At 39.5% G+C, this 27,150-nt stretch overlaps 1 protein-coding gene across 8 annotated transcripts in view; it reads left to right on the forward strand.

Moving 5' to 3' along the window:
- The window catches only part of PTPRM (protein tyrosine phosphatase receptor type M), a 470,229-nt gene extending 444,426 nt beyond the window's left edge, over nucleotides 1-25,803 (forward strand). For all 8 annotated transcript variants that reach the window (XM_082045023.1, XM_082045024.1, XM_082045028.1 and 5 more), the window contains 10 exons: nucleotides 2,850-2,966; nucleotides 8,115-8,269; nucleotides 8,600-8,735; nucleotides 9,341-9,490; nucleotides 9,964-10,137; nucleotides 12,460-12,591; nucleotides 15,688-15,813; nucleotides 17,610-17,773; nucleotides 19,876-20,011; nucleotides 25,028-25,803. In XM_082045023.1, the coding sequence (XP_081901149.1) occupies nucleotides 2,850-2,966; nucleotides 8,115-8,269; nucleotides 8,600-8,735; nucleotides 9,341-9,490; nucleotides 9,964-10,137; nucleotides 12,460-12,591; nucleotides 15,688-15,813; nucleotides 17,610-17,773; nucleotides 19,876-20,011; nucleotides 25,028-25,081 (1,344 nt within the window). In that variant the 3' untranslated portion in view covers nucleotides 25,082-25,803. The remainder of the gene's footprint in view (nucleotides 1-2,849; nucleotides 2,967-8,114; nucleotides 8,270-8,599; nucleotides 8,736-9,340; nucleotides 9,491-9,963; nucleotides 10,138-12,459; nucleotides 12,592-15,687; nucleotides 15,814-17,609; nucleotides 17,774-19,875; nucleotides 20,012-25,027) is intronic.
- The last annotated feature ends 1,347 nt before the right edge of the window (nucleotides 25,804-27,150 follow it).

Below are 27,150 nucleotides of genomic sequence, written 5' to 3' on the forward strand. Positions count from 1 at the left end.
ATTGTTTATTTTACTAAACTAGAACTGTTTTGAGGATGGCAGGCACCCATCAGAAGGAAACAAGGTTAAAGTTAGCAACAAAGAGATGTGCTGGTGGGTGGTGCTGTGGCTGGGATCATCGCTGCAGCTACTTCTTTCCTACACGCGTTGGCTGTTTTCATGGGGTTCAGGTTCCACCTATGGAAAGGATACATGAACAGACAGGAGAAGGGAATCAGCCCCAGAGCCAGGCTGTCAGTGGGCTGCTCCAGTCCAGAGACAGCGTGAATTGCCTTATTCTGCGTCAAGGGTCAAAACATCACCTTAGCCATAGGGAGGAAAACACCGTTTCAGAGAGTTCCCAGCAGCGACCATAAGGGGTCAGTTTGCTGGCCTGAGGGATTTGAACAATGAGAATTCTCTGGGTTACTTTAACACCACAGACAAAACAATAACCATTCAATGTTTTTCACTTAGCTTCTATCACAGGGGTTTTGGAAATACATCCAAACCAGATAAGATTAGAATAAGTATAAAGTAGATGCAACAACAGATAGCAGCAGCAACTACTAAACTGCTTGCAGCAACATTTAATGCTTTTGTAATGGTTGTTCATTGCTCACAGCTGATAGATATGCTGTGGAGATGAATACACGTTTGCTGGAGATCCTGCCATTTAGGCACCCTGGGACTGGCCCTCAGCTTGGCCCTTTGCTGGTGGAAACCTTCTCATCCACCAGCTTGCAGGGCAGAGGAGCAGCCTTGCTGCCCTTGTCCCTGCACAGGAGTGCTGGGCACTGCCAGGACTGTCTCATGTCCCAGCCTCTCGCCGTGGAAGGGATCTGTATAACCTGATGTTTGCCAGTTCTCCTGAAACCATGCTTAATACCACATGAAATGTGACCAATATAAAGAATTTTTCTTAGCCAATACTAACGTGGTTACTAGGTCTGAGGACAAATATAGAGAGATAAATGAAAACCTGCTTATGGCTACCTGAACTTCAGCTCTGCTCCAGGAGCTTTCCATCACCTGTGTGAGCAGTAATGAGCTGTTAGGATGCTTGTATTGTTTTGTGGCTGGGAGCCAAGGCTTACAACCAGGCTACCCTTTTTCTCTGAAGAGGTTCCTGATGTGAGGATGTGTTTTTCCAGCCCTTCGACTCAGTTCTATTCAGATTTAAAGAGTCAGAAAAAGGGTCAGAACTACTGACCTTGCCTGGACAAACTTTTTCATTGTATTAGCCGATATTACTACTTTAGTGTGGCAAGACCTCTCTTCTGCCCAGACAGTAAAGAGGGGCTGTACATGATTATTGGCTATGTCACTTGAAACAAATTCTGAGAAAAGTCTTTTCTTCTGCCTGACAGGACAAGGTTTGACTCTGCGTGTAATTCTTTATGTACTGAACCTGGAGTTTATATAGATTATTTGAATCATGCATTGCAGTTTTCGCTGTATGCTTATACAAACATACATCAGTTTTACGTTTTGCTCAAGACTAGAAATCATAGTAATCCAAATATTTGGGCATGACAGTGGGCTTGAGAAATACTCTTAACAATTATGACGTTTAATTCTTTTTTTAATTTTTGTATCAGTTTTCCATTTAAAATTTGAAGTGTTTGAGGTTTTTACCAGATGCATCTAAGTGTTTATTTAAGTAAACAGGTAGAATTACATGTATTAGAAGATCCATTTTAAATTTTCACTTCAGTGAGAAAAAGAGAAATTATTCCATGGAGCAGATGCTACTTCTAGCACGTACTGCACCACTGGACAATGGACAGATGCAGTGGTGATAGCATAGCTATTACTGTGATAGAGCAGAACAAAATCGAGATATGTAAGTAATATGTATTAGCTTCCCCGCTCACCTCCTTGTCCACACAAATGGGAAGGAGGAGAAAACTCTTAAGTCTGTCAGCTATCTGCATCATTGTATACAGTCCCCACAATCACACACTTTTAAAAATAGCAGAATAATAGTTCATATTTGAATACATTACATACTGTGAGGTCCATCCCATCTAGACCAATCCAGGGCTCAGAAAATCTGAAATACCGTTCACAAAACACACCTTCTTTCCATCTCCATCCCAGGATAAATTCGCCCAGAACATACAGCTCCAGAAGCCACTGTGGAGGGAAAGGGTAGTCCTTCTTACCTAACGTTAACGATCAAGAAGCCAAAAACCTAGGCAAAGGCAGTTGTCTAGACTCTTTTCATAGTTAACAACAACAACAACAATAACAAAGCTCCTCTAGAAGGTGTTTGTCCTGCTCATCTTAGTTTGAGCTGAGGTGAATCCCACCCACAGCGTTGGGGTCATCTAGTGAATCGGTGTTAAAGCCCAGACCAAAAACTCATCTCTTGACATCAAGTATTGAGTTTTGCTATTTGACCTTCCATCAGTTTCTTTAGAAAGTTAATCTGTGAAAACAGATACTTTTCTAACAGTAGAGAAAATGCTCCCTGTCTGAAAAACACGTTTTCACTTTAGAAGATATTTAGAAGGTAGGAAAAAAGCTTCTGGTGGTAGTTGTCCCTCTGGGCACACCCAGCGTTGGAAAGCAGAGGAAATGAACAGTTACTATAACTGAGTTATGCAGGCTGTAAATATCCTTGTGCTTTGTACAAATTTGCCTTACTTTACTATCCGCAACACAAATCTCCCCTGCAACTCTGAAAGTTGTCTTAAAAAAGGAAGAGGCAATGTCTCTTAATCATTCATTTCTATGGGTATGAAATGTGACTGTTTTGCGCGTGATTGCATTTTAAAACAGAAATCATTGCACAGAATACAGAATAGATTCAGTATGAACCTTCTAAAATAAATGAACCTTAATTTCTTTTGTATTTTTTAAAGGTCAAATGCTGCAAATACTGGCCAGATGACACAGAAATATATAAAGACATTAAAGTTACCCTAATAGAAACAGAGCTCCTGGCTGAATATGTGATTCGAACATTTGCAGTAGAAAAGGTAAGTTTCCAAATTCGGTTTTCTTAAATACAGTGGTATCTGCCTAGGTAACTTATATGCAGATTCAACATGGAAAAGTTAAATCTTTTGACTGACATCCCGGTTTTGTAGTTATTCTTTGGGTAAAAGACTACCGCCCTCTTATGGTAAACTTTGTTTTTCTTCAAATGCAGCAACTTTTCTGCACTTTCCATCACTGCTGGCCCCTGCCTGAGCTAGAAAAAGTGGTGTTCCTTGCCTAGGAGAAATCGAAGCCTCCCTCTCAGCAATCAATTGAAAACCACATTCATGCTGTTTTCCCATCTTATGTTCCCCGCAATCATTTTGTGTCTGTGCCAGAGGCTGCATGCACCATTATTCAGAAGTCTGTGGTGGAGAATACTGCTGTCTCTTGGGTCAGTGTGTTCCTGGTCTGCAGAGACATAGCTGAAACAAACTGTTTTTTTTCTCAAGGCAATTTCACTTTTAATGTGGAATCCATCTTTATATGGAGAGCTCCAATCAGTGTGTTGTATTACTGCTTATTAGAATAATGCCATGAATTTGTTTCATGCTTACTAGTTCTTGTAGCTCTCCCAAACAGCTTACAATATATGGACAACATACAATTAACAAATAAGGTACTTACTGAAAGTGAGAACAAGCAGGGTCAGTCAATGCTAAAGTGTGTCATGCATTTTGTGTCAATTCAGGGGTTTTACTCAGACTTCATTAAAGGACAGAAGTGTTTTAATTGCATGCATCAAGACTCATTTGAGTTGCGGAACGAGGAAAGGGCCTCTTTGGAAGACTTGATATTCCTAATGACGCACTGAAGTCATGTCCTCTCAGTATCTTCATGAGCAGATTTTCAACTAATTAGCTTAGAAAACTCCTTTTGATTTAATTGCAGTACCTGTGATATACTAGTTCTCTCTAATGATGAAATAGTATACAATTATGGTTTTGAAGAACATAATCTTTAGTATCAAAGAATCCTGCACCCAGGTAAATGAAACTGCCAAAACGATGGCTCAACCGGGTCTCTGTACATACATCCACAGTAAAAAAGGAATTAGTTTTTTTTTCCTGGTTTATTCTTTAATCTTCTACTTAAATATGCATCAATACAGCAACTTGAGGGTAATGATAATAGAATTATGCGATTTGAATGAACTATTGTATCATGTTTACCACTACACATATTGTACATCAAATTCATTCAAGCCTGTTGTTTCCTTGCATTTAGATTTTTTAATAAACAGATGAGAAACGGTGGCTACACTTTGAAGTAGATGAAGCACTGGCTGATTTCTATTCTGCAAATTTTAAGCCCATGCTTTGATGTTAGCTTTTCACTTCTTAACTGAGACTGGAAAAAGAGACCTAGAGGATTTTACAGTTGATCATAACCAAACTGTCTTGAATAAGTGCATTAGAACAGATAGAGATAAAAGGCACTAAACATTTTATTTCTTAAAAAAAAATCTCCATCTGAAAAGATTTCATTTAGACACTGCTTTTTAATAGTTGGTAGTTTTTCAGTAAGTCTCTAAAAGCAGTGTCAGTGTAGTTTGAGTAAAGTACATTTGTTTTTACCATATTTTCCATATTTTTTAACTCTTCCAGTAGTACTAGAAGGTGAAGTCTGTACGTCTCTTACACCATAATTCTTTTGAGTTTATACTTCTGATCTACTGGGACTGATACTTTTCAACGTCTCCAAGACAAACTGCATGATGAGGCAGAGTGCACCCTGACCAAATCTGCAGACAGTACTAAGTGAAGGGTGGTGTTGAAACCCTGAACATTGGAGTCTCATTTTCAAAGGACTTGAAGATCTGGCCAACAGAAACTGTCACAAATCAACAAGGAAAAATGCAATGTTCTGTGCCTTAGATGGACTACCTCATGTATCTGCACAGGCTGTGACATCCTGGGGCAACAAAGAATCATAGAATAGTTCAGGTTGGAAGGGACCTTTAAAGGCCACCTAGTCCAGCCCCCATTCAATGAGCAACTAGATCGGGTTGCTCAGAGCCCTGTGCAGCCTGGCCTTGAATGTCTCCAGGGATGGGGCATCTACCACCTCTCTGGGCAACCTGGGCCAGCGTTTCACCACCGTCATTGTAAAAAATTTCTTCCTCATGTCTAGCCTGAATCTCCCCTCTTTTATTTAAAAACTGTTACCCCTTGTCCTATCACAATAGGCCCTTCTAGAAAGTCTGTCCCAATCTTTCTTATAGGCCCCTTGTAAGTACTGAAAGGCTGCAATAAGGTCTCCCCGGAGCCTTCTCTTCTCCAGGTTCAACAACCACAATTCTCTCAGCCTGTCCTCACAGCAGAGCTGTTCCAGCCCTCCGATCATCTTCGTGGCCTCCTCTGGTCCCTGTCTTTCCTGCACTGAGGGCTTCAGAGCTGGATGCAGGACTCCAGGTGTCTGACATCCAGGATGATTATGGATATATGAACTGCAAGGGGAGGTTAAGAGAGACGGCATTGTTCAGTGTGTTAGAGATGAAGAGGAGGGGTAAGGAGGATAAAATTGCAGCCCGCAACTACCTCAAAGATGTTTAGAAAATCAAGGCCACCAAATTCTTCTTATTATTCTTACTGGTGATAGATGGTAACACAAGCAGGAATGGCCAAGAAGTTGCAGCATAGAAGGCTTGCACTGGAAAAACTACTTCAAGAGGAGGGAAGTGCAGTGCTATAGCAGGTTACCCAGAAAAGCTGTGGAATCTCCTTTCTTGGAGGTCATCAGGAGTCAGTTGGACAGAGCCACTGGTGACCCGATTTAGTGTTGGCCATAGACCCACTCTGACTGGGAGGTTGGGCAGGAGACCTCGAGAGGTCGCTTCTGACCATCTTTTCTATTTGCAGATCAATACCTCATGACTGCTCCTAAAATACAGTTTAGAAGTTGATTTGTTTGGATATAAATTGATCACTTTTTTTTTTTTTTCAATGGCTATTTGGTAATTACTGAGAAGTAGGGGGACAACACTAAGAAAATTGAACCCAAAATTACACTCTGATTCTGAAGACCATTCCCTAGATACTGTATACATTTTGTGCATAAGCATTCCTTTGGAGCAGTTCCTTTTCAGCACAACAGTTAACTCAGATGAATTACTCAGATAGTAACACACAACAGCACCGTAAGTATTTGTAGATTTAGGATCTACAGTTTTTAACATCCTAGGTTTTATTAACAATGTACACCATTTTCTGTTTATTTCAGCTGAAAGAAAAAGTAAAATATACAGTCTTTCCAACTTGAGCGTATGCTTTTATGATTCATGCAGTTGTGTTGCTATTTTGGGTTTAGAAACCAGCAGGGAAGCTACAGACATGAAAGTCATTCTTTTATAGGTATAATAAGCAAACTCATTATAAAAGTACCCTATGTGCAAAACCTTTTCTAAGTAGCTCAGTGTTACCAGTGATAGACAAAAATGCAGTCAGCAGGACAGACAACATTTTCAAAACTTATGTACAAGATGCGTAGGACATATCCTGACCTGTGCAACAGCTGGGCACATTATTTTGGAGGGACAGTTTACTTTATGTAAATTACTTGAAAATCAAGGCTGCATACAGCATGAAGAACTTGTGTGGGGTACTTGTTTCAGTCCTCTGTTTTTATAGTCATGGTATTGCTTTTCTGTATGGGATCTTTGTTTCTTAGGGGATTGTGGGCAGCTGTTGTGAGCAATATAAAAGTGTTTGGGACATGGATACCCCACCTACGCACAGCTATTTACAGAGTTGAAGGCCTTGCTTTACAGTAGCACAAACCTGTGTTAACTAACACACTCTACAGTCCCCAGAGTACAGAGACTAAATTGTATCTTAATGTGTTTGCTAGACTGTCTTAAAATGCAAATTACTTTTCCTATTCTTGGGTTTCAATATGTTTAAAAATTGGGTCATTTCTGTTGCAAGGGTTTGATCTCCTCAGTCTACACCAGTGCCGCATATGCTCTTCACCTCCCTTGCCTGCCTTTTGTGTTACAGTTTCTGAGGGAGATGAGGGTGGACATTCCCCTGAACAGATACCCAGTCTCCACAGACCTCCAGCCTCAGCTGTCTGAGTGTCAGGACTCCAAGATACACTGAGCCAAAATTTTTCAGGCAAAATTTCTGAACCATGGAAAATCCCACACTCTTTTAACTTGCATACTAGCAATAAATTAGGAAGTTTATATAATTTCATAACGCAAAGAGAATTAGACCTTTTATATGCAAACCAGCTCAAGACAGAAAATACATCTTTAAGAAGAAAAACTGTAAACCAGCAGTTATTAATATCACTGACATTTAGTCCAGCCTAGACATGATATGTCATCATTTTGCTGTTTGTTTATGAAATATGTATGATGGCCTCTGGTCTGTGTATTTCTAATGAGAATAAAATACTGGCAGCTACATTTTCAGAGGGGGAAGGGGAAAAACAAACACTAAGAAAATCACTTCTGCTGTGTGTATCTGTATATCCAGACTGCTCCAGAAAGTCACATGGGAAATTACTTACATGATCAGCTTCTCATTCATACCTGTCTTACCATATCCACGTCCTTGTACACTGTGGCAAATCACTTCAAGGGTGAGCATGCAGAGGACTATGAACACAGCCCCTATGATTGGAGGTGCAAAAAGGTTTCTTACTATTCAGCTGTTTCTTTCAGACCCATGAAGAAGACAAATGATAAGGAAAATTATGCTGAAATTGTGTTTTTCTAAAGTCAGCAACAAAACTCCTGCAGAGAGCAGTGGGGGAAAAAAAAAGTCATCTGTGCTATATGTTCATGGCCTTGCTGCTGACCTGCTCTGTGATTACAGCATGCAACTTAAGGCCACAGTTTTCAAGCAACCTAGTGCTTAAATATAGAGATGAGCATCTATCTTGTTGATAAAAGTTTCTAACCAACCTAGCACTAAACTGCTCATTTTTGTTGTAAGGCTTTGAAACAAGTTGATACGTAACCTTAGAACTTGCTCTGCACTTATGAGAAAGTTCTCCAACAGTCTGTATGGATATGGCTGTTGCTAGGGGGTGAATGTTTTTCAGCAAGGCTCAGGCTTTTGAAGTTGCATTCTTACGATGCCTGTCATCCCATTTCTTTCACACTCCAGCTTGTTTTTCAACCCTTGTCTTTTCAACAGAGAGGTGCTCATGAGATTCGAGAAATTCGGCAGTTCCACTTCACTGGCTGGCCAGACCATGGTGTACCGTACCATGCGACAGGCCTGCTGGGCTTTGTAAGGCAGGTCAAGTCCAAGAGCCCACCAAATGCTGGCCCTCTGGTTGTTCACTGCAGGTGGGTAGAACAGAAATCCCTCCCTTGTGTTGTTCACTAAACCAGAACCTACTTTTGCTTCTCCTGTACTGCATCATCCACACACAGGTTGCTGAAGCCACTGGAGCTATACCCACAAGAACTTAATATCTAAATTATAAACAAGAATGGCGAAAGTGAGTCTGAAATCTTGGAAATGCCTGAATACAAGGCATAATTTCAGTAATCATCCCACCAAGCAAGTACCTGCAAGATGAACCCTTGCACTTGTTCAAGGAATAACTTCCTTAACATACTTCACATTTTTCGACTACACCACTGAAAATTAACTGTGCTCTTCTTTTACTTTAGTGCTGGTGCTGGCAGAACTGGTTGCTTCATCGTTATTGACATCATGCTAGATATGGCAGAAAGAGAAGGTGTTGTAGACATATACAACTGCGTGAGAGAGCTACGATCTCGGAGAGTTAACATGGTGCAGACTGAGGTAATGTTGATCTACTGGAATACTGCCTTACACTTCGCAAGACAAAGTATTCTTTTAGCCCATAAAACTAGAGCCGCTTTGTGGTAGGCACCATCTAGAAGGTAGTTTATTCAGCTGTATGCAGAAAATAATGCACACGCAAACTTGAAGAACCACTGCCCAAACAAGTGCCCAGTTATGCTGCACTTAAAGTTTGCAATGGTTTTCTAGGGGGGGAAAAAAAATAAATAAATAAAGGAAAAGTCATGAGTGTTTTGTCGCTAGGGAGGCTTCATTCTGGAGTACATCTTGTCAAGACTGCTATATGATAGCACATACAGAACTGTGCAGAGGAGTAAAGAAACCAGAAATATTCCAAATTTTATTACAGACTGTTATGGCGCTTCTGTTTGTATTTGTAAATAGTTTGAGTCAATCCCTCTATATTCATTTCTAAATGAGTGGGATAAAGTTTTGTGATCTGCTCTTGTTCCTTCTGGTCTTGCTTCAGTGCTGGTGAAATCAGAGGGAATTAGTGGCAACCATATTGGTTGTTATTTTTTATTTACCAAAACACTAGTAGCGTATACTTTCTATGTCAGTAATTATTTTAATTACTTTACCAGGAGCAGTATGTATTCATCCATGATGCTATCCTGGAAGCCTGTCTTTGTGGGGACACATCTATTCCAGCTTCTCAAGTTAGGTCTGTTTACTATGAAATGAATAAACTGGATCCTCAGACTAACTCCAGCCAGATCAAAGAGGAATTTAGGGTAAGTTGTGGCTAGCAGTACTCAGAAGCTCTGCAGTTCAGCTGTGCTAAAGACTTCTTCTTAAGTGTTTGCTTATTGCCATAAGAATTTTGGACCAGGCCTGGGAGGGAAAGACTGCAAAAAAAGGGGAAAATAATGTATCACTAATTGCTGTTGAATTATGCTGAATCCTAAAATAATGCAATACAGTAGTAGTAAAATCTTCTTTTTACTCAAGGGAAGTATATAGATTCCTTCCACTGTCATTTCTCCAGAAGGCAGGTTACCCTGCAGCTATCTTTGAGGTTATTTTTCAGATCTGTGCACTCCCAGGATTTTTTGCTTCCAAACCCTGCTCACTGTGATGTGTTTTCATTTCTCTGCATATTGATTCCCACTGAAACTGAATGCTGAGCTAATCTATTCTTAAATATTTTGGGATGCTTTCACTGCTGTGTTAATTTTTCTGTTGTACTGTTTACTCTTTTTGGAAGACTTTAAATATGGTGACTCCGACACTGCGCGTAGAAGACTGCAGCATAGCACTTTTGCCACGAAATCATGAAAAGAATCGCTGTATGGATGTTCTACCTCCAGACAGATGCCTGCCTTTCCTCATAACGATAGATGGAGAGAGCAGTAACTACATTAATGCTGCACTGATGGATGTAAGTCTCCACTACAACATTAATAATAAAAAGGGAATCAGCAGCCCTCCAAACTGAGCAATGCCAGAAAGTGGAGTCAGCATAAGAAGACTGAAATTCTTTTCACTTGTTTTCCAAAAACATGGCACAAAATCTTTAAACTCCCACGTACATTTAGGATCCCACATATGTTATGTCACAGCCAAGGTTCCAAAACCGTGCTCAGAGAGCAAGTCGGGGAGTTTCGATAAATTAAATGTGTCTGGTTTTCTCGCTAGTGCTTGAATTTTTAACCATCTGGCCTAGGAAAAAAAGAATTACCTATTAAGACACTCAGGCAGTTAAATACGATAATAAGGTTTGCAGCAATATTTCAGTTCCCTTTGTTTCTAATTTAAACAGTAATTAACAAAAAAAAAATTGTCTGTCAGCACAAGATAGTACACAAGCTATTATTTCAGTCTTTCAGTTTATTTCTGTTTGAATGAATGGTTCCTCTTCATGTGTGTTGATTTTTTTTCTTCTAATGCATCTATGGTAATTCTAATCCTGCTAATAGAATATCAGTAAAAAGACACTTAAACTGTCTTTACAGTCGGTAGATATTTATAACCTATCTTTGACAATTTAGAGCTACAGTAATTACGGTTCTCAAACACATAAACAACAAGAAAACAGAGGTTAGCAACGAATGAACACGTTGTAAATGGCCTTCTTGAAAAGTGAAGCTAGAGTAATAACAGTTTATAGCAGGTTTTGCATTTCTTTCCTTCCAAGTTCTCAAAGCATTTTCCCAAAATAAGCCTAAGTTCAAAACACTCCTGTGAAAAGGTAAGTGTATTATCTTTATGTTTATCTATGTAGAGAAACTGAGAACAAAAGTTTAAGTGACTTCTCTGGGTTCACACAGTAGGTCAACGACATTTCGTATTAGAACAGAACTTCCTTGATCTGCAATTTACATTCTTGCCATTACCTTGTCTTCCCTCCCAGAGAGTTCAGTACTGTTTTGTTCTGTAAATTAAGTACTACTCAGGAAGAGCAGTGCCTCAATATTTACTTTGAAAATACTCCCTTCCTTCACTGTTGAAATGATGAGCTGGATCCAAAAACGTGTCTGGGCAAAAGGATCCAAGGGAGGAGGTGATTTGGGTCACTTGCCATATCCCTGCACTGATGGACAAGATCAAACATCTGTACTTCTCTTTAAACACACAGTCTCCAGCAGGCAAGATGACGTCCTTCACCCTTTCCACTTGCATCCACTGAGATACAGCTGGATCACTTCATGTAAACCTTTAAAGCTCACTTCAAGCAAAAGGGGTAGCAAGCATAATTTTTGTTATTCAGTACCAAATGAGTTTGAGAATGATTCTCCCAGAAAAACTGTCAGGGCTTCTAAGTGAGGGAGTAATGGAGAGCCCTTCAGACATCTCTCATCCGCACGCAGCTTGCAGCAAGACAGGACCAGTAGGATAGAAGGCGGCTGACTGATGTACCACCAGCATCAATACCTGCTGGACACAGTTTCCTGAAACCGAAACAAAGAACTGAAGTCTTGCCTGTCTTCATCTGTACCCCAGAACGCATTGGATTCATTTTCTGTGGTGTCTTCAGTGACTGCCTCTGAAATAAATATCAAATAGCTGGTCAGATTGTATCTCTGTCACTCTACAAATACTTCAGTTCAAGGCACGTGGAGGCTTCCCTGCCCTCCTTGACAAAGCCAATGGCAGCTCCTCCCACAAATTGCCACAGTATGGCCACACTGGCCTTCAACCCTCAGGAGGACATAATTGAAAATTACACAACTGAACTGTTCTACCAAACAGCTCAGTCAATTATATACTCCGGTACTAAAAAAAATCACAAAGAGCACTGAAATTTATCCCCTGAGTATCCCTGCTGCTGTCAGACCAGAATTTCAACAGTATTTCTGAAAAATAACTAGATATTGGCTTTCATGGGCATCATTCAAATTAACAGCTAAGTGCAGACAGCCAATATTAATCTGTCCATTAACAGCTCAAAACAAAACTGTGGATCAAAATTTTGTAGGAGCTGCATTGAAAGCAAAAACCTCTGATGATTTTACTCTATGCCTGTGGCATAAAATACGTTTCAGAAATATAACATCTGCAGAAGTCATATTCTGTCCAAATAGAGTTTATTAAGTTTGAAAGATGTAAGATCTTGGGAAAGAGCTGAAAACAATGTATTAATTATGTAGAAAATAGAAATAATGCTTTCAGTCCTAAAGTTTTTGGGCCATGACTGGCATTCTGCTGAATGGATTTTTATCTTTTACCATTCTTCTCACCATCTCTTGTTATTTCTTTGCAGAGCTACAAGCAGCCATCAGCTTTTATAGTTACACAGCATCCATTACCAAATACTGTCAAAGATTTCTGGAGGCTGGTCCTAGATTATCACTGCACTTCAATAGTTATGCTGAACGATGTTGATCCAGCACAAGTAAGTCCAGAAAACTGCCCCATTCAACAGAGGAGCACTGATGCGTCAACATTTGAGCACATTTGCTTCAGAACAGCTTTAGGACATAGTTTTATATAACAACATTAAATACTAACACACTAAAAAATTGATTTGTAGCTTGCAGATACACATAGAGAAAGAGGAATAAATCAGACCATCAGCAGCTTCTCCACCAAAATGCTAATGCGCGCACACACAAGTGCAAACACCCATAATTTATTCTGATAGGAAAACATGCTTTGGGAATAGCTACCGAAACCCAAAAATGATGGTTGTAGAATTCTGACTCAAGTCTGAAACACACTAAAAATAGCCGAACGTCATAAACAGAAGCCAACAGCTATCCATTAGCTTGCCTGAAACAGGTCAATGACCCTGGTCTGCTTACCAGGGGATAGGTGTTCCCAGTGTGAAAATCTGTGTTATATTTGGCACAAAATGACATTGTTAGCAAGGAGATAGGAACTAAACAAGATTGGAGAGTAAACATTCTTCAGAAGACAAAGCAGAGCAACGGAACATATGGGGGAATGTAATTACCTAACAAAAGAGTTGTGCATGCTGTACATGTTCTTTAGAAAATTGAAAAACCGTACCTACTGGTTCGGCAATTTAAACACTAACATTAATCACTAAGTGTCCCAGAGCCTGACTCGCAACTGCGCAGTTCCGAATTCCTACATGGATATAATTTCCTTGGTTCCAACAAACCACACCAGACATCTGCTGGAATAACGTGGTGGTAATCTGGATTCTTAATATGTAAATATTCACTAATTATGGGTTAAGAGCGATTGTTATTTTTTTATAGCAGACTGCACGCCGTTTTCATTCTTGATATGATCAAGAATCTTAGCTTTCTTGAGTATTGCACATACTTATTTTTAACACAAAGAATTTGTTCTTAAAATATACTAATCTTCCGTTTTGTCTTTCAAAGGAATGTGTAGAAATTCCACACACTATTTTAAAGACTGAATTTCTGATTCCAGCCCTTGACTGTCTACAGGGAGAAAAATCGAAATGAAAGAAAAAAGTTTTATTCATGAGTCTAAGATTATTTTCTGAGTGAATAAGGAAAGACTCAAGGGAGTCAGGCTGTTAGGGACTGCTGAACAGAGGTTTTTTAATTTGTGGGCTGTGTTTTGAATTTACAATAGTGCATGGCTATTTCAAGCATTTATTAGCCTCCCAGGCTTTTAAAAGCTATTGGGATATGCAGTTAATGCACCTGCCTCTGCAGTATGTTAAACCTTTTCCCTCTAATGTGAGTAACAATCTTTTCATTAGGAATAAATCTCAAAACCCTCAGAGCAAACAGAAGGGGAGAGAGGGTAGAGCTTATTAAAAACACGCATTACATTCAGCTTTACTAATAATTACTGTTATCATTATTATTTATGTATATATGGGGTGTTTACAGTTCTGTTTAGATATTACAATTTATGTGGATTGTTATGCTCTATTGGGAAGTGAAACTCAACCCCTCACAGTGACTCTGACTCAAAGAGAGTCACTAGCATCACGTGCATGCAGAATACACAGACCTAAATGCTTTTGGGTTCTTTAGAAATTTAAAATCTTGGCTTCTCAAAATAACTCCAGCAAAGAGCTCTGCTTATTATCATTTAAGCATTTTTCAGAGATCTGTTAGAACAGGATTCCTAGGTATTTGAAACACGTGTATTAAATTGTGCATTTGTGCACATGTTAAATGATATGAGCACTGGCAATTTCATTAATTGTATACATGTCAGTATTGTATTTTGCTATCCTGTACACTAGCATATTTCATAATAAAAAATTGTGTAAGATTTAGACAATATTTGGAAAGTAATTTGCTCATCAGACTGAATCATGGGGGGGGGTAAAATAAATGAAAATATATTTTCCTACTCAGAATTTCTGGTTTTAACTTCTTAAAGTGAACTCCTGCAAATCAGACTCTGTTCTCTTGTTAATTGATGTAGTAAATGATTATGTTTTCCTAAAATGTAGTCATCTCTAAATGGCTTTGTTGAGGAATAAGTGTTATAAGAAATGCAAAACAACATCTGGAGTAAATGTGATTTGTCAGCTCAGCTCTGGATCACCAACAGCAATGCAGCAGAATGAAGACCACAGCTGTTCTACTGAATGAAATAAAGTTCCAAATATGACATCAATGCTTCTGCAAGCAAACAAAATTTCATGAGTTCATACTTAATTTTAGTGAATGCTTGCAAAAGCTACATGCTTGAACTGCTCTAAATATCTCTGGAAAAAAAAAATCATTAGGGATTTAATGGAAAAAAATGGACAGAGTCTCGCTTCAAAAACAGCCTTGCAAAGTGTTGATTTAATCTTTAAAGTATTAACACAGATGATAATTGGTTCCTGGATTAAGCCATCATGATATTATTAGACACTAGGACTGTGCAAGATAATGGTAGTATTACTTTGTGATCTTTAGATACCTAGAAGTTATGTTTTCTGAGCACTAAAGAAAGCATAATAACTATTTTCGGGTGGTATTCATACGTTGAAATTTAACAGTGGTTGAAAATGTAAATCAGTGCTGATATCATCAGTCATGGGTGAAACAGATGTGAAAGTTATGTCCTAAGTTGTGAGAACCGATGCACCCGTCATAATATAAAGCACACCTTCTGATGTAGCTTGAATTAATAGCAGCTTTTCAGGACACTTGAAGATACCAGGCCTCTGGTCTTTAGGCTTTACACCATCTCCGAGATATGGTGATGCTTGGCAGCATCCTCCTGTCTTGTCATAAGTTATTGCAGAATTGACATTGAGTGTCAAAAGTGTTACTCCAAATACCAGAGAATGGCGAGTACAGCAGCAAGCAATAGCGTGTTCAGTTAATTAAAAAGGCATTTGTTTAAACTTGTTCCACACAAGTAAAAGCAGAGTGCTCGAAACTGGGGGAGGGTGGTGCACTGTGTGTTTTATAAAGATTGTGTGTGAGAATTTCAGTAATAAATGCAGCACAAAGAAAAATCTAGGAAAGATATTGAGTCAGCATGAAATTCAAAGTGATTAACTGTGTTTGTTTGTGTTTGTGATCTTCTATAGCTGTGTCCTCAGTACTGGCCAGAAAATGGAGTACACCGACATGGTCCTATTCAGGTGGAGTTTGTGTCAGCTGATTTAGAAGAAGACATAATCAGCCGGATATTCCGAATTTATAATGCATCCAGAGTAAGGATGTTACTTGCAAAACAGTTCTGTCTCAGTAGATGAGTTGATTCTACTCGAATCACACACCCAAAAAAAGATAAATTAGCATAAAACCATTCTTATTTTTCACTCTTTTTATTTGAAAGCAACGGTGCAATTCTGAGTCACACCATAATCAATGAGAAACAAGCTTTCTATGTGTAATTAAAGTAAAAAATATTTTAATGCATATCTCAAGTGTGTTAAATGCAAATGAAATAAATGCGGTATTCAGATTACATGGTAGCCAAGAAATGCTGAAATCATCAGTGCTGTTTCCAACAGTTTGAAATTAACCATCTTGCATATTTCTATCCTGTGCCATGTGAAGAAAGCTGTGCACCAATAGCAGACATGTTTTTCAATACCAATCCCAGGCTTTTAGTGAAGATCCTGTCCCACTAATCATACTTCATAATATATTTAAGCACTTCAGAGGGCCAAGCACGTTCTCATATCCAGCTTTTACATTCCCATAAAGTTGACAGAAGACTAAACAAGGCATGTCTTTTAAGCTGAGTGGAAAAAAGATGCCACCACAGATCAGGCATGTCTTCCTATCCACACAAAGGGAGCCTTTGCAGCCCACTGCTATCGGTCACCAAAGAACCATAGCTAGGAATAAACAGTGCTCCCTGCTGCAAAAAATTCAGGAACTGCCCTGAGATCAAATAGCTCTCAGGGCAGTGAAAGGCCCCAAAAACACACCCCAAAACATGCTAGTATCCAAACAGGGAAGCAGATTTTAACATTCAGTGTAACTCTTTAATACTGTGAAGGCCTTGAATTTGCAGTAAATGTGGCAACATAAAACCACGATCTCCAGCAGTGTTAATGTGAGCTTTAGCAGGCACTGGGTCTGGCTGGGGTGCTTTGGGAAGAGGGGCCGTCAGCTGAAAGAAACTGGCCAGGAAATCAGTAGATGCCAAATTGTGACATAAAGCAGACAAAATCCATTGAAGAACATATCTAATGCTGCATCCACTTTGGTTTATTCCCTTATCTTGTTAATCTTACATCCTCTTTATTACCTCTTACTCTAGAGGAAAAATTGTAATGTCAACATTTCTGTGTGTTGCTCATTTTAAAAGTGGCACTAAAATGCCCTCACTTTGCACAGAAGTGAAAGTGGCAAATCCTAGACTACAAAACCAGTTTTGATGTGTGTGTTTATTATGCCCTTTTCAAAGGAGTGTAATTTTCTGCCACTAACACTTGTTCTATGCTCCTTTTTTATTTTAAATCACCATAAAGCAACTGTTCAGTAATGTTTCACCAGAGGGGTTCTAACTGCTGTAGCACACAATAAAATAAAATGTAGTTAGATTTTTTTATAAGCTGGAAAAATCTGAGGTTTTTGTTTGGTTTTCCAAATGTTTCCTGCTTCAAAATATCTTGAGAGGTTTTGACCTTTCTTGTAAAAAAAGACAGAAGCGTGCAAACATTCTTCAAAAGGCTGAAGCATATGAAAAAAAAGGTACATAATTGTAGTTGTGTTGTAGCTCCCTCTTTGCTACCACATTCCTGCTATGATATTAATTATTTGCTTGATCCTGCAGCTGTACCATTGCTCTATTCTAGTCTATTTGTATAGCACTCTGTTTAAAACCTCTTGTTCTAATAACTCTGTTGGAAATTAAAAGTCATAACTCCTCAAGGGCAGTTGGAATTGCATTAGTAGTTTGTCAGCGGTGATCTGCTTGAACAACTTTCCTTGCTGATGGAAATATCTTTATTATATACCAAAAAAATGCTGTAATTTTTCCTGATTGTTGCAGCCCCAAGACGGCTATCGGATGGTGCAGCAGTTCCAGTTCCTGGGGTGGCCCATGTACAGAGACACTCCTGTTTCTAAACGCTCCTTCTTGAAGCTCATCCGCCAGGTTGAGAAGTGGCAGGAGGAATATAATGGGGGAGAGGGACGCACAGTCGTACATTGTTTGTAAGTACTGGAAACGGGAGAGAGAAAGTAAAGGAATACTTATGCAGAATTTGTGCTGGGTTTTAAAAAATTTGTGAGAGCCGAAGAGGTTTCTATCTAATGCGAAACTGAATAAATAGTATGGCTGCTTATTTTAAAGCTTTGAATACAAGAGGAATTGTATAATTTTTTTTGTAGATTCATGAGTTTCCCTTTGTGCCCCTTGGCAGACCCCTGTGAAAAGATGATGGGTACAAGTTAACTCTGTTTTATGTAAATATGTGCAGTGACTTTTGCAGATGGAAAAGGTGCATATTTATTCATAGCAAATCAAAACTGTACCCTCAGAACAATGTACCTTTCATTTATACAGAGAAGGCATATAGGAATAAGTAGCACTGAAGGAGCAATTCCTCTTCCAGACACAAAGCACAGAAGTAAAAGTGGCATGACAGACCCGTTACAATGATTCCTTAATTGCCTTACCTTATATACCTTACATATGTATATATATCTATCTTCTTATATATGTATACCTTATCATGGTATATATTTTTGTTCTCCTGTCACCTTTGCACTCCACTGGTGCAGACTGTCATCCACTCTGCCACCATCCTCCTTTTGATATGGCTTAATACTTGTACATGCTGTTTGCCCTCAGCAGTAGCTGATCTTTTGAGATGGAGTCTTCAGTACTTGAAGTTGTGTCCATTTTCCTCTAAACATCTGCTTAAAGATGCTGCCGTGATGGGGAAGGGACATGTAATGGGAAAAGCACATGCTAACTCACTTTCAGAAGTTTGGACCCAATGTTAGAACGATGGAGGATAATCTAAGAGTGTATTAATAATTCCCACTATCACTGACCTTGAACAAGTCATTGTTCTTCAGTTTCCCCATCTGTAAAATGGGGATAATAATACTTTCATCAAAGGAGCATTGTGCGGTGTGATTAATTAATGTTTTGAGATCTTTAGCTGAAAAGACCCTTTTGAAGTGCAAATTACTGTTATCTCTGAGGTGGCTGATGATATTAAATAGTTGTACAACATCACACATGCGTCACTTCCAGGCAGTAAAGAAAGAAAAAGCTCTAATATAATCCTTTTAAATGACTTTATTTTAATTAAAATTCTCAAAGAGTCCCACAATATCAGGCAATGTTTTGGCAGCAGAGAGCATTCTTTTCATACTGCCTGGATGTGACAGATGTGCGACGTTGTATCTTCCTTTGAAAATCAACCATTTGCGAAGCTGGTTTGAAAGACCTGCTACCTAACTTGGCTGCACTCTAGTAATTATTAAGGTTTATTATTTTCAGTGAAGCGCAGCATAAAGATTCTGATTAGAATAGCTGTAGAAATAATAGGGTTTCCAGAAAGAAAGAGATTCTCTTAAAGATTAAAAATAACCAGGAATAGAGTATTATTACATACTGTGTTTGATCATGCATATGAACCTTTGTGCCTGGCTGCTTTGTTAGCAAGTCACTTTGGGTTCTCATCCTCTGATCCGGTGGGTGGAGGGGGAATACACACACTTTTAAGAGCTGTCATTGCCAGGCAGCCCGCCCTTCTGCCATCGCAGCACCACCCAGTGCCCTGCCAAATGTGCAGCCACCAGAAGGGCCCTCACAAATAACACTCTGGGCGCTTTTGCCGTTCCTCCAAAATGCCTTTGGGTCCAGGAGGAAAGCACCAGGATCTGGAATAAAAGAACTCAAAGATGCGCTTTATAACATCTCCAAGCCTGATGCTCGTTGCAACCTTGTGCGTTCGCAGTGCGAAGGGCTGTTGTACTGAATCTAAAAGTACCTTGTCCTCATTTTAGCCTCCTCTTTGTGCTGTCTCGAGTGTTCACTGAAGGGTGGTGCAAAACTCAGCTGTTCAATTCCCTCCAGGCTTTCAGCCTGCTGAAATTTGAATTATAGCTTTGAGATCATCCAGCCCATTAATTCCAATTAAAAATTGTGTTCTGCCTCGAGTTCAGCAGCCTTTGGGGGCACGAATGTTTTGTAGTTTCTTCCTACTGGAACTCATGCCTTCTGTACCCATCCCTGTTGTTTTACAAACTTGTAACATAGAGTCAATTGTAACTGAGCCATTTTGTCACTTTTATTGTAGGAATGGAGGTGGCCGCAGTGGGACATTTTGTGCAATCAGTATTGTTTGTGAAATGCTTCGACATCAGAGGGCTGTTGATGTATTCCATGCTGTGAAGACACTGAGGAATAATAAGCCTAACATGGTGGACCTTCTGGTACGAGCCTTTTAACTGCACCACTAAATAGAAAGTGTTCCTTTTACTCAGAAGACTCAGTAAGATTTCCAAGATTTGCTGTGGGAGTTGTTCACAAAGCAAGCAAGTCATTTCAAAGGGGATAATGAAGTCACTTCTCTTGTAAGAGTATTTTTACATTGCTTTTTTCCCAAGGAGACTTTGTCTCTGTTCATTTGAATTTTTTAAGAGTTTTAAACTTTCAGCCGAACATCCTTATTAATTTTCTTTCCTAGCTGGCTGAGCCAAGTGGAGAGCAGCCCTTGCATGGTAGAAATAATAGTTATGTAAAATGAAATGCCAGATTTTCAAATTATGTATTTTATAAATAGCTTAATCGCCTAATATTTATCAAAGCCATGAATTTCAGTTTGACATCCAGAATATTGCATTTAATTATGGTTGCTCTATCTCAGAGAAAGATTAAAGAAGTTCAGAAACAAGGAGCCATGTGCAATTATTTTCCTAGAGAGTGTTTTATGAGCTTTTTTTTTTTTAATGGAGAATTACTGAAGTGCCAGCTGCTATGCCACAAGAGCTGCAGAACAGCTTAAACCAGCAGGTTCTTACACTCCAGTGTGTAGTTCTGTACTTGGAGATGGGTGTAGCGTGATACCCTATTCTGAAGCCTGGGCTGTAAAAGACACTGTTTTACAACATCCCACTGTAGAGGTGGCTGCTTGAGAGGCAGCTGTATTCAATTCAGTGTCATAGGCAGGAGGAAACAGCATCTGGGCAGCTTCAGGGATGCTGAACCAGTCTGAGCTAATTTTGCAAGCTCTGGTTGAACAAGTTCAGGTCATATTTCAGCATCTTTTCTACAGACTGCCCAGGGTGAGACAGGAGGCATCTGATAGGGCTTTTCCAGCCTCCTGTAATTTTAGGAGAGATCTCCCTCTCTCAGACTTGCTGTTGAAAGCCAGGCATTTGACACAGTCTCCCACAGCATCCTCACAGCTAAACTGAGGGAGTGCGGTCTGGATGATCGCGTAGTGAGGTGGACTGCGAGCTGGCTGAAGGGAAGAAGCCAGAGAGTCGTGGTCAATGGGGCAGAGTCTAGTTGGAGGCCTGTATCTAGTGGAGTGCCTCAAGGGTCAGTACTGGGGCCTATATTATTCAATATATTCATCAATTATTTGGATGAGGGAATAGAGTGTACTATCAGCAAGTTTGCTGACGACACGAAGCTGGGAGTAGTGGCTGATATGCCAGCGAGACCTGGACAGGCTGGAGAGTTGGGTGGGGAAAAATTTAATGAAATATAACAAAGGAAAGTGTAGAGTCTTGCATCTAGGCAGGAACGATCCCAGGTTCCAGTATAAGTTGGGGAATGACCTATTAGAGAGCACTGTAGGGGAAAGGGACCTGGGGGTCCTGGTGGGATTGGAAGGGACCTCGAAAGATCATCTAGTCCAATCCCCCTGCCGGAGCAGGAACACCTAGATGAGGTTACACAGGAATGTGTCCAGGCGGGTTTTGAATGTCTCCAGAGAAGAAGACTCCACAAACCCCCTGGGCAGCCTGTTCCAGTGTTCTGTCACCCTCACTGTGAAGAAGTTTCTTCTCATATTTAAGTGGAACCTCCTGTGTTCCAGTTTGCACCCATTATCCCTTGTCATATCATTGGTTGTCACCAAGAAGAGCCTGGCTCCATCCTCATGACACTCACCCTTTACATATTTATAAACATGAATGAGGTCACCCCTCAGTCTCCTCCAGGCTAAAGAGACCCAGCTCCCTCAGCCTTTCCTTGTAAGAGAGACGCTCCACTCTCTTAATCGTCTTTGTGGCTCCTCCCCTTTGTGGATCCTCCCCTAGGCCCTGCTCTGGCCATGCTCATGGAAAAAAAGCCAGATGTTGCCAGCTGTGCAAAGCAAGGAGGTACAAGCTGCACCACAGGGCTGTGAGCCAGCAGTGTGGAACTGTGACTCTTGTATCGGTGAAAAACCATCAAGCTTTTGCAGTGGTGGGACAGAGCAGCTTATCTGGCTTCTCTTCCTCTAGTTTATATTCTCAGAGGGAGAATCAGCATGCTGAGAATCATACATTTTTGTTTCCTCGATATTAAGAAAAATGTCCTACTTCTTCATTCAGATAGTATAGTTTGGATAGAGACTTGGCAGGCCTGCTGTTCTCCCAGAGCTTAAGTCCGCAGAACACACTGATCTCTTATTCATTTATTTTATAGAAATAAAAAGATAATTACCAGTGTGAAGATGTACAGTTGAAGAAAATGCTCTCTATAAATTCCCATTTGTGACAGTTCTACAGGTGTCGGTTTGTCAGTCAGCTGTCTCCATTTTTTAGCAGGGAATCTTGTTAATCAAAAGCTAAATGTATAAGTATAGAATATAAAAATAACTTTTAGTAAATTGGGGATGGTATTGAGAATGTCTGGATAGCACTGAGGTCTTGTAAGGCCTTTTTATTAGGAGATTTCAAAGCAATTGTGAAGGAGATCGGTATTGTTTTCTTTATTTTACAGATAGAGGCATGAAGCCAGGGGATGATCAGGATTTTCCCCATTATCACGTAATTCACTGACAAAGCAGTTAGAACTACAGCCCTTCAGTCGTTATCTGCTACTTTGTAGGAACAAATATTTCAGTTAGCAAGATTTCAATTTCTGTGTCGATTGTTTAATGGTAAAAGGGAATCAGGACACTTGACTTCTTTTCCTGATCCTGTTACTGACTTTATGACCTTTCTTACAGTAATGTGTCTTTGCCTCAGTCTCCACATCTGAAAAATGAGAATAATATTCATCTACCCTTATCAAATACTGTGATAAGAGATGAAATGCGCAGAATTATAACAGTATTTCACAAAAATAGTTTCAAGACTGCTTTATTGAAACCTGTTATGCACTTTCTGACTAGATGAAGGGCAATCTTTACATTCCACACTTAGAGATTTATTGCTTGATGTCATTGAAAACTTTAGTTTTCCTGCAAGTGTAAAAATCTCAATGCCACATCCATACAATGTGGAAACCTATGCAATTATTCAGCCATCATGCAAAAGTAACGTGGCATTAAAAAATGTCTATTACATAATGCCCAAAGCATTTTGTGATAAATTTTATTGGACGTGCAAGTAGGTGCCCTAGAAAAAACTTATAAATATACTTCTCTGAAGCTAGCTAATGTAAAGAGACTTTTCAAATCCACCATTGAGTGAATGATAAAAATGTACAAAGGACATACAGGAGTGAGCACAGTGGGAAATTATATATGTCTGCTATTTAAGACAGGTATTGGATTTACTTAAAATGACAGTTATTCCGCTGTATCAGTAAATCAGCATAAAATGAGCATGGAAAAATGGAAATGGATGAGTAGCTGATCTCCTGTTTTGATCATTGTTATGTAGTTATAGAATAGTTGTCATTTATTTAGAAACATATATGCAATAAAAGCAGAAAATGAATAATTTACATAATACTCCTTTCTTTCCTTTCTTTGTTTTATTCTTTTCTCATTCCAAAGAAGACACTAGCAGTTCATGGAACCCTGCAGGATCTTAAAAACCTGACATACAACTTATTCATAAGTTAGGTGATCTGTGCACCTAAGATTTGTTTTCTTTTGACATGACAGCTCTCTGCAAAATAACTTGGAAATTATCCATGCTTGTTATTGCTTTTTTTTTTTACTGTTATCTTATTATTTGGTCTCTTAAATGTTAAGGTGGGCTCTCATCTAAAATGTGACCCAAAATCACAAGTACAGGCCAACAGACTTAATCCTTTAAAACGTTTGCTTCAATAAAAAGGAGAATATATCTGAAGTGTAATTGTAGGCTCCCTACTTGTCAGGTTGGGAAGGTGAAGGCTGAGTGCTGTCAGCTGGTTAACTCTGTTGTTACTATATAGCAGTACATGCAGAGTTATCTTTCATTAATTGATTAAAATGCATGAAAGAAAAAGGCATTTCAGTGGCCGAAATGGTTGCTAAACTGGCTGGTATTTCCAAGCTGAATTTTTGGAAGCCAGAGAACTTGGAATCAGGGAACCTGCACTTAACCATTTCTTTCAGCTGATTTTGTTTCATTTAAATGTTTGTAATATTGCTAAATATTGTGAGTAGCAAGAAAAGAAGAGGGGTGTGTGTGCAGACCCAAAACTGTGAAGTCAACAGCGACTGCACCATTTAAAGTTGCAGAGTGAGCGAGGGTCAGTGGAAAGCAGTGGTCTCTCTGTGCTGCCGAAGGTGTGAAGGGGACGAAGTCACAACCCTCTCTCCATCTCTGCAGGGTGCAGAAGGGGTTTGGGAGCCACAGGGAAGTGATTTCCCTGGGATCAGCCCCATTTACAAGCAGTCACAAATAATACCAGCAGGTCTGTGTTTGAAGCACAGGGTTGGCACCTGAAAACTTAGCCTGGGTAACAGAAGAGCTGGTAAGAGCCTAACTTATGCATCACCATTAATTGCTAAACATTAATTGGAGTGCATCCAATTAATTCAGCTCAAGGCTGATCTCCCAGTGCTTGTTGCACTGAGAGAGGACAGTATTTCAGCATCCTTTGGGCTGCATGTAGCAGAGGAACTGTAAGCAGTTCTTGCCCTGAAACATAGCAAATGTATGAACAACATCAAAATAAAAGGTACAATCTGGGAAGTACTAGACACTGGGTCTGTTTTAAAATAAACATCTCCAGGGAGGAATTTTATTAACTCCAATTCTCATGACGTCCTACATGAGCATTTTGACAGATGGGTTGCAAGTCAATTTGCTTATATGTAGTCAGTTTTTCTCATACAAGTGTATTAGAACAGCTAAATACACATCTAATATGAGCAGCACCATAAGTTACTGTGTGTGGTGTCTATTTTCTGGTTAATATAAAGATTTTCTTATCTGAATATAAATTGGATTTGCAAACTGGTCCCCATTGACAACAGCTGATAGTAAATAATTTTAACAGAAGAGAAACATTGATCCCCTTAATTAAGTTCCTTCAATAACTGACTTTGTGGTTTTCTTTTGATTTTTCAGGATCAATACAAATTCTGCTATGAAGTGGCTTTGGAATATTTGAATTCTGGCTGATTGAATAAACAACACAGGCAAAGTTCCTCCTTTCACCACCACGAACAAAGCAAGTCGCTTCATGATATCTGTGTAAATGAGATGAAGACTTCTCAGTGTTATGCTTATACTGCTTTGTATAATTGGCTCTTTTTTAAGAGCCCGAAAAGATGTTTATAAAACTGCTTGCACTGCCCATTTCCCACTATAATGCCGCTGCTTGACACCCATATGAACGTACACCAAACCACGTGGCAGTTGTGGAACACTGTATTCATACATAGCCAGTGATGTGGTGAAGCAGCATAGTCCTCTGGTAAATAAGAGAGCACAATTATATTCTTATGAAGGAATTTGTACTTTTCTGTCATACTTCGTTGCCTGTGATTCTCAGTTATTGTCACAGCCTAGTGTACATTTCTGTTCTGTGGAGAATGCTGTGCAGCATTTTGATAATATATGATTTTAGTTATATTTGTATTCTAACACGTGCATAACAAATGAATCATATGTAGCGTATCTGAACTAATGGAAAGACGTACCAAATCATGTTAACTGTTGAGTTGTAATTTCTATCCACTTTGTACCATTTCAGAGAGAGAATCTTGAGAGAAATACAGTTAGAAAATGCAAAATACAGGATGCTCAGATTAATATATCCAAAGCTTTTTCATTTGTTTATATTGTAAATATTTTTTGATTTCATCAAATTATTTATTCATTAAAATGAATTTTTTTGTGAAGCACAGTGAGTGACAATCATTTTTATTAAGCCCTGGAAATGCTTACTGTATGATAGTGTAAACATTTGTTTACCCTGTATGGATTCTCAGCTCAATAAATAATTACATACATGATAAAATCTCGTTTAATTTAATATCTCTTGGCATCTGAGTGCCTTCAGCTAAGCCTCTTTTCAGATTAATTCTTGTAAATACTGAGCTACCTCCAGAGCGTGTCTGTTGTGTGATCCGATGTTGATCCAGCCAATAGCAAGATGTGCCATGCCAATATATAAAGAGGTTAATTGTGTGTTTAAAGATGCACGTGCACAAGTGCAGAACCTGAAAACCGTCCTGCAGCATGAAGAAAGGATGATGTTGGGCTTGCAGGACTCAGTCTTGTGGCAGCATTCCTCTGCAGCCCTGCCAGTCGCTCTGTGCCTGCTGCCACGGAAGGGGTGATGGTGCATTTGTTCTTGAGAAGAACAGCTGCTGTGAAGGGGAAGAAATTCCTCGTGTTAAAGACAACAATACTAGAATGGCCAGGGGGGTTAAAAAGTGAATAAAACTGCTCTGTTACTGGGGCTGTTACCAGTGGACAGGTTCACATCATTAAAGTTCTTGCCTGTCCTGAGAATGGTTGCGCTGCAATTTCATGGCATTTGGACAGTTTGTCTTTCTCACAAGCATCCTGACCAGTGTTGGACCAGGCTGCGACTTGCCTTGTGTCCATGAATGGAGGAAGTGCAGCAGAGAAGCAGCAAGAAAGGGGAATGAGCTGGCAATGGTTTCCTGCACCGTCCGCTGGAATTGCAGATCTTTCTTTCAGCCAGCAGTATCAAGGAGACGTTGCAGATGGAGCAACCGCTCAATACTGAAGCATTCCAAAGCCATATGGGAACCCAATGCAAGAAAGTGGCAAACTGCACAGTAATTCTGTTCTTAAAAAGGTCCTTTTAATGTGCTAGCCATCTGGATGGGGACAGTAGCTATATATATGTATCAAAGTCAAAATATTTTGAGAGCCTCTAAGACATCCAGCTTGGCTAGGATGACTCACAGGTTGTCAACTGCCAATTCAGAATGACTGCACAGCTCAGATCTGAAGACATGAGGATACTCTTCCTCTGCAGCTGGAAAACATCTCTTTTAAAATTGCTTTAAAATGTAGCTAACAGGTACCAGCCACTGCTATGAATTGCACAGAAGTACTAAGGAGCTTAAGAAAAACACCCCCAGCCCTGAGAAAAATTATGGTCCTTAGATAAACCCTATAGCACTTCAGCCTGTTGAAAAAAAAATACTCTGATTCATTTGGAAACCCTAGTGTTAGGAAACAAAATCCAAACCTCTATCATATACCTCACA

Source organism: Streptopelia decaocto (assembly GCF_964273445.1).
Source record: "Streptopelia decaocto genome assembly, chromosome: 2".
Classification (NCBI taxonomy): Eukaryota; Metazoa; Chordata; class Aves; order Columbiformes; family Columbidae; genus Streptopelia; species Streptopelia decaocto.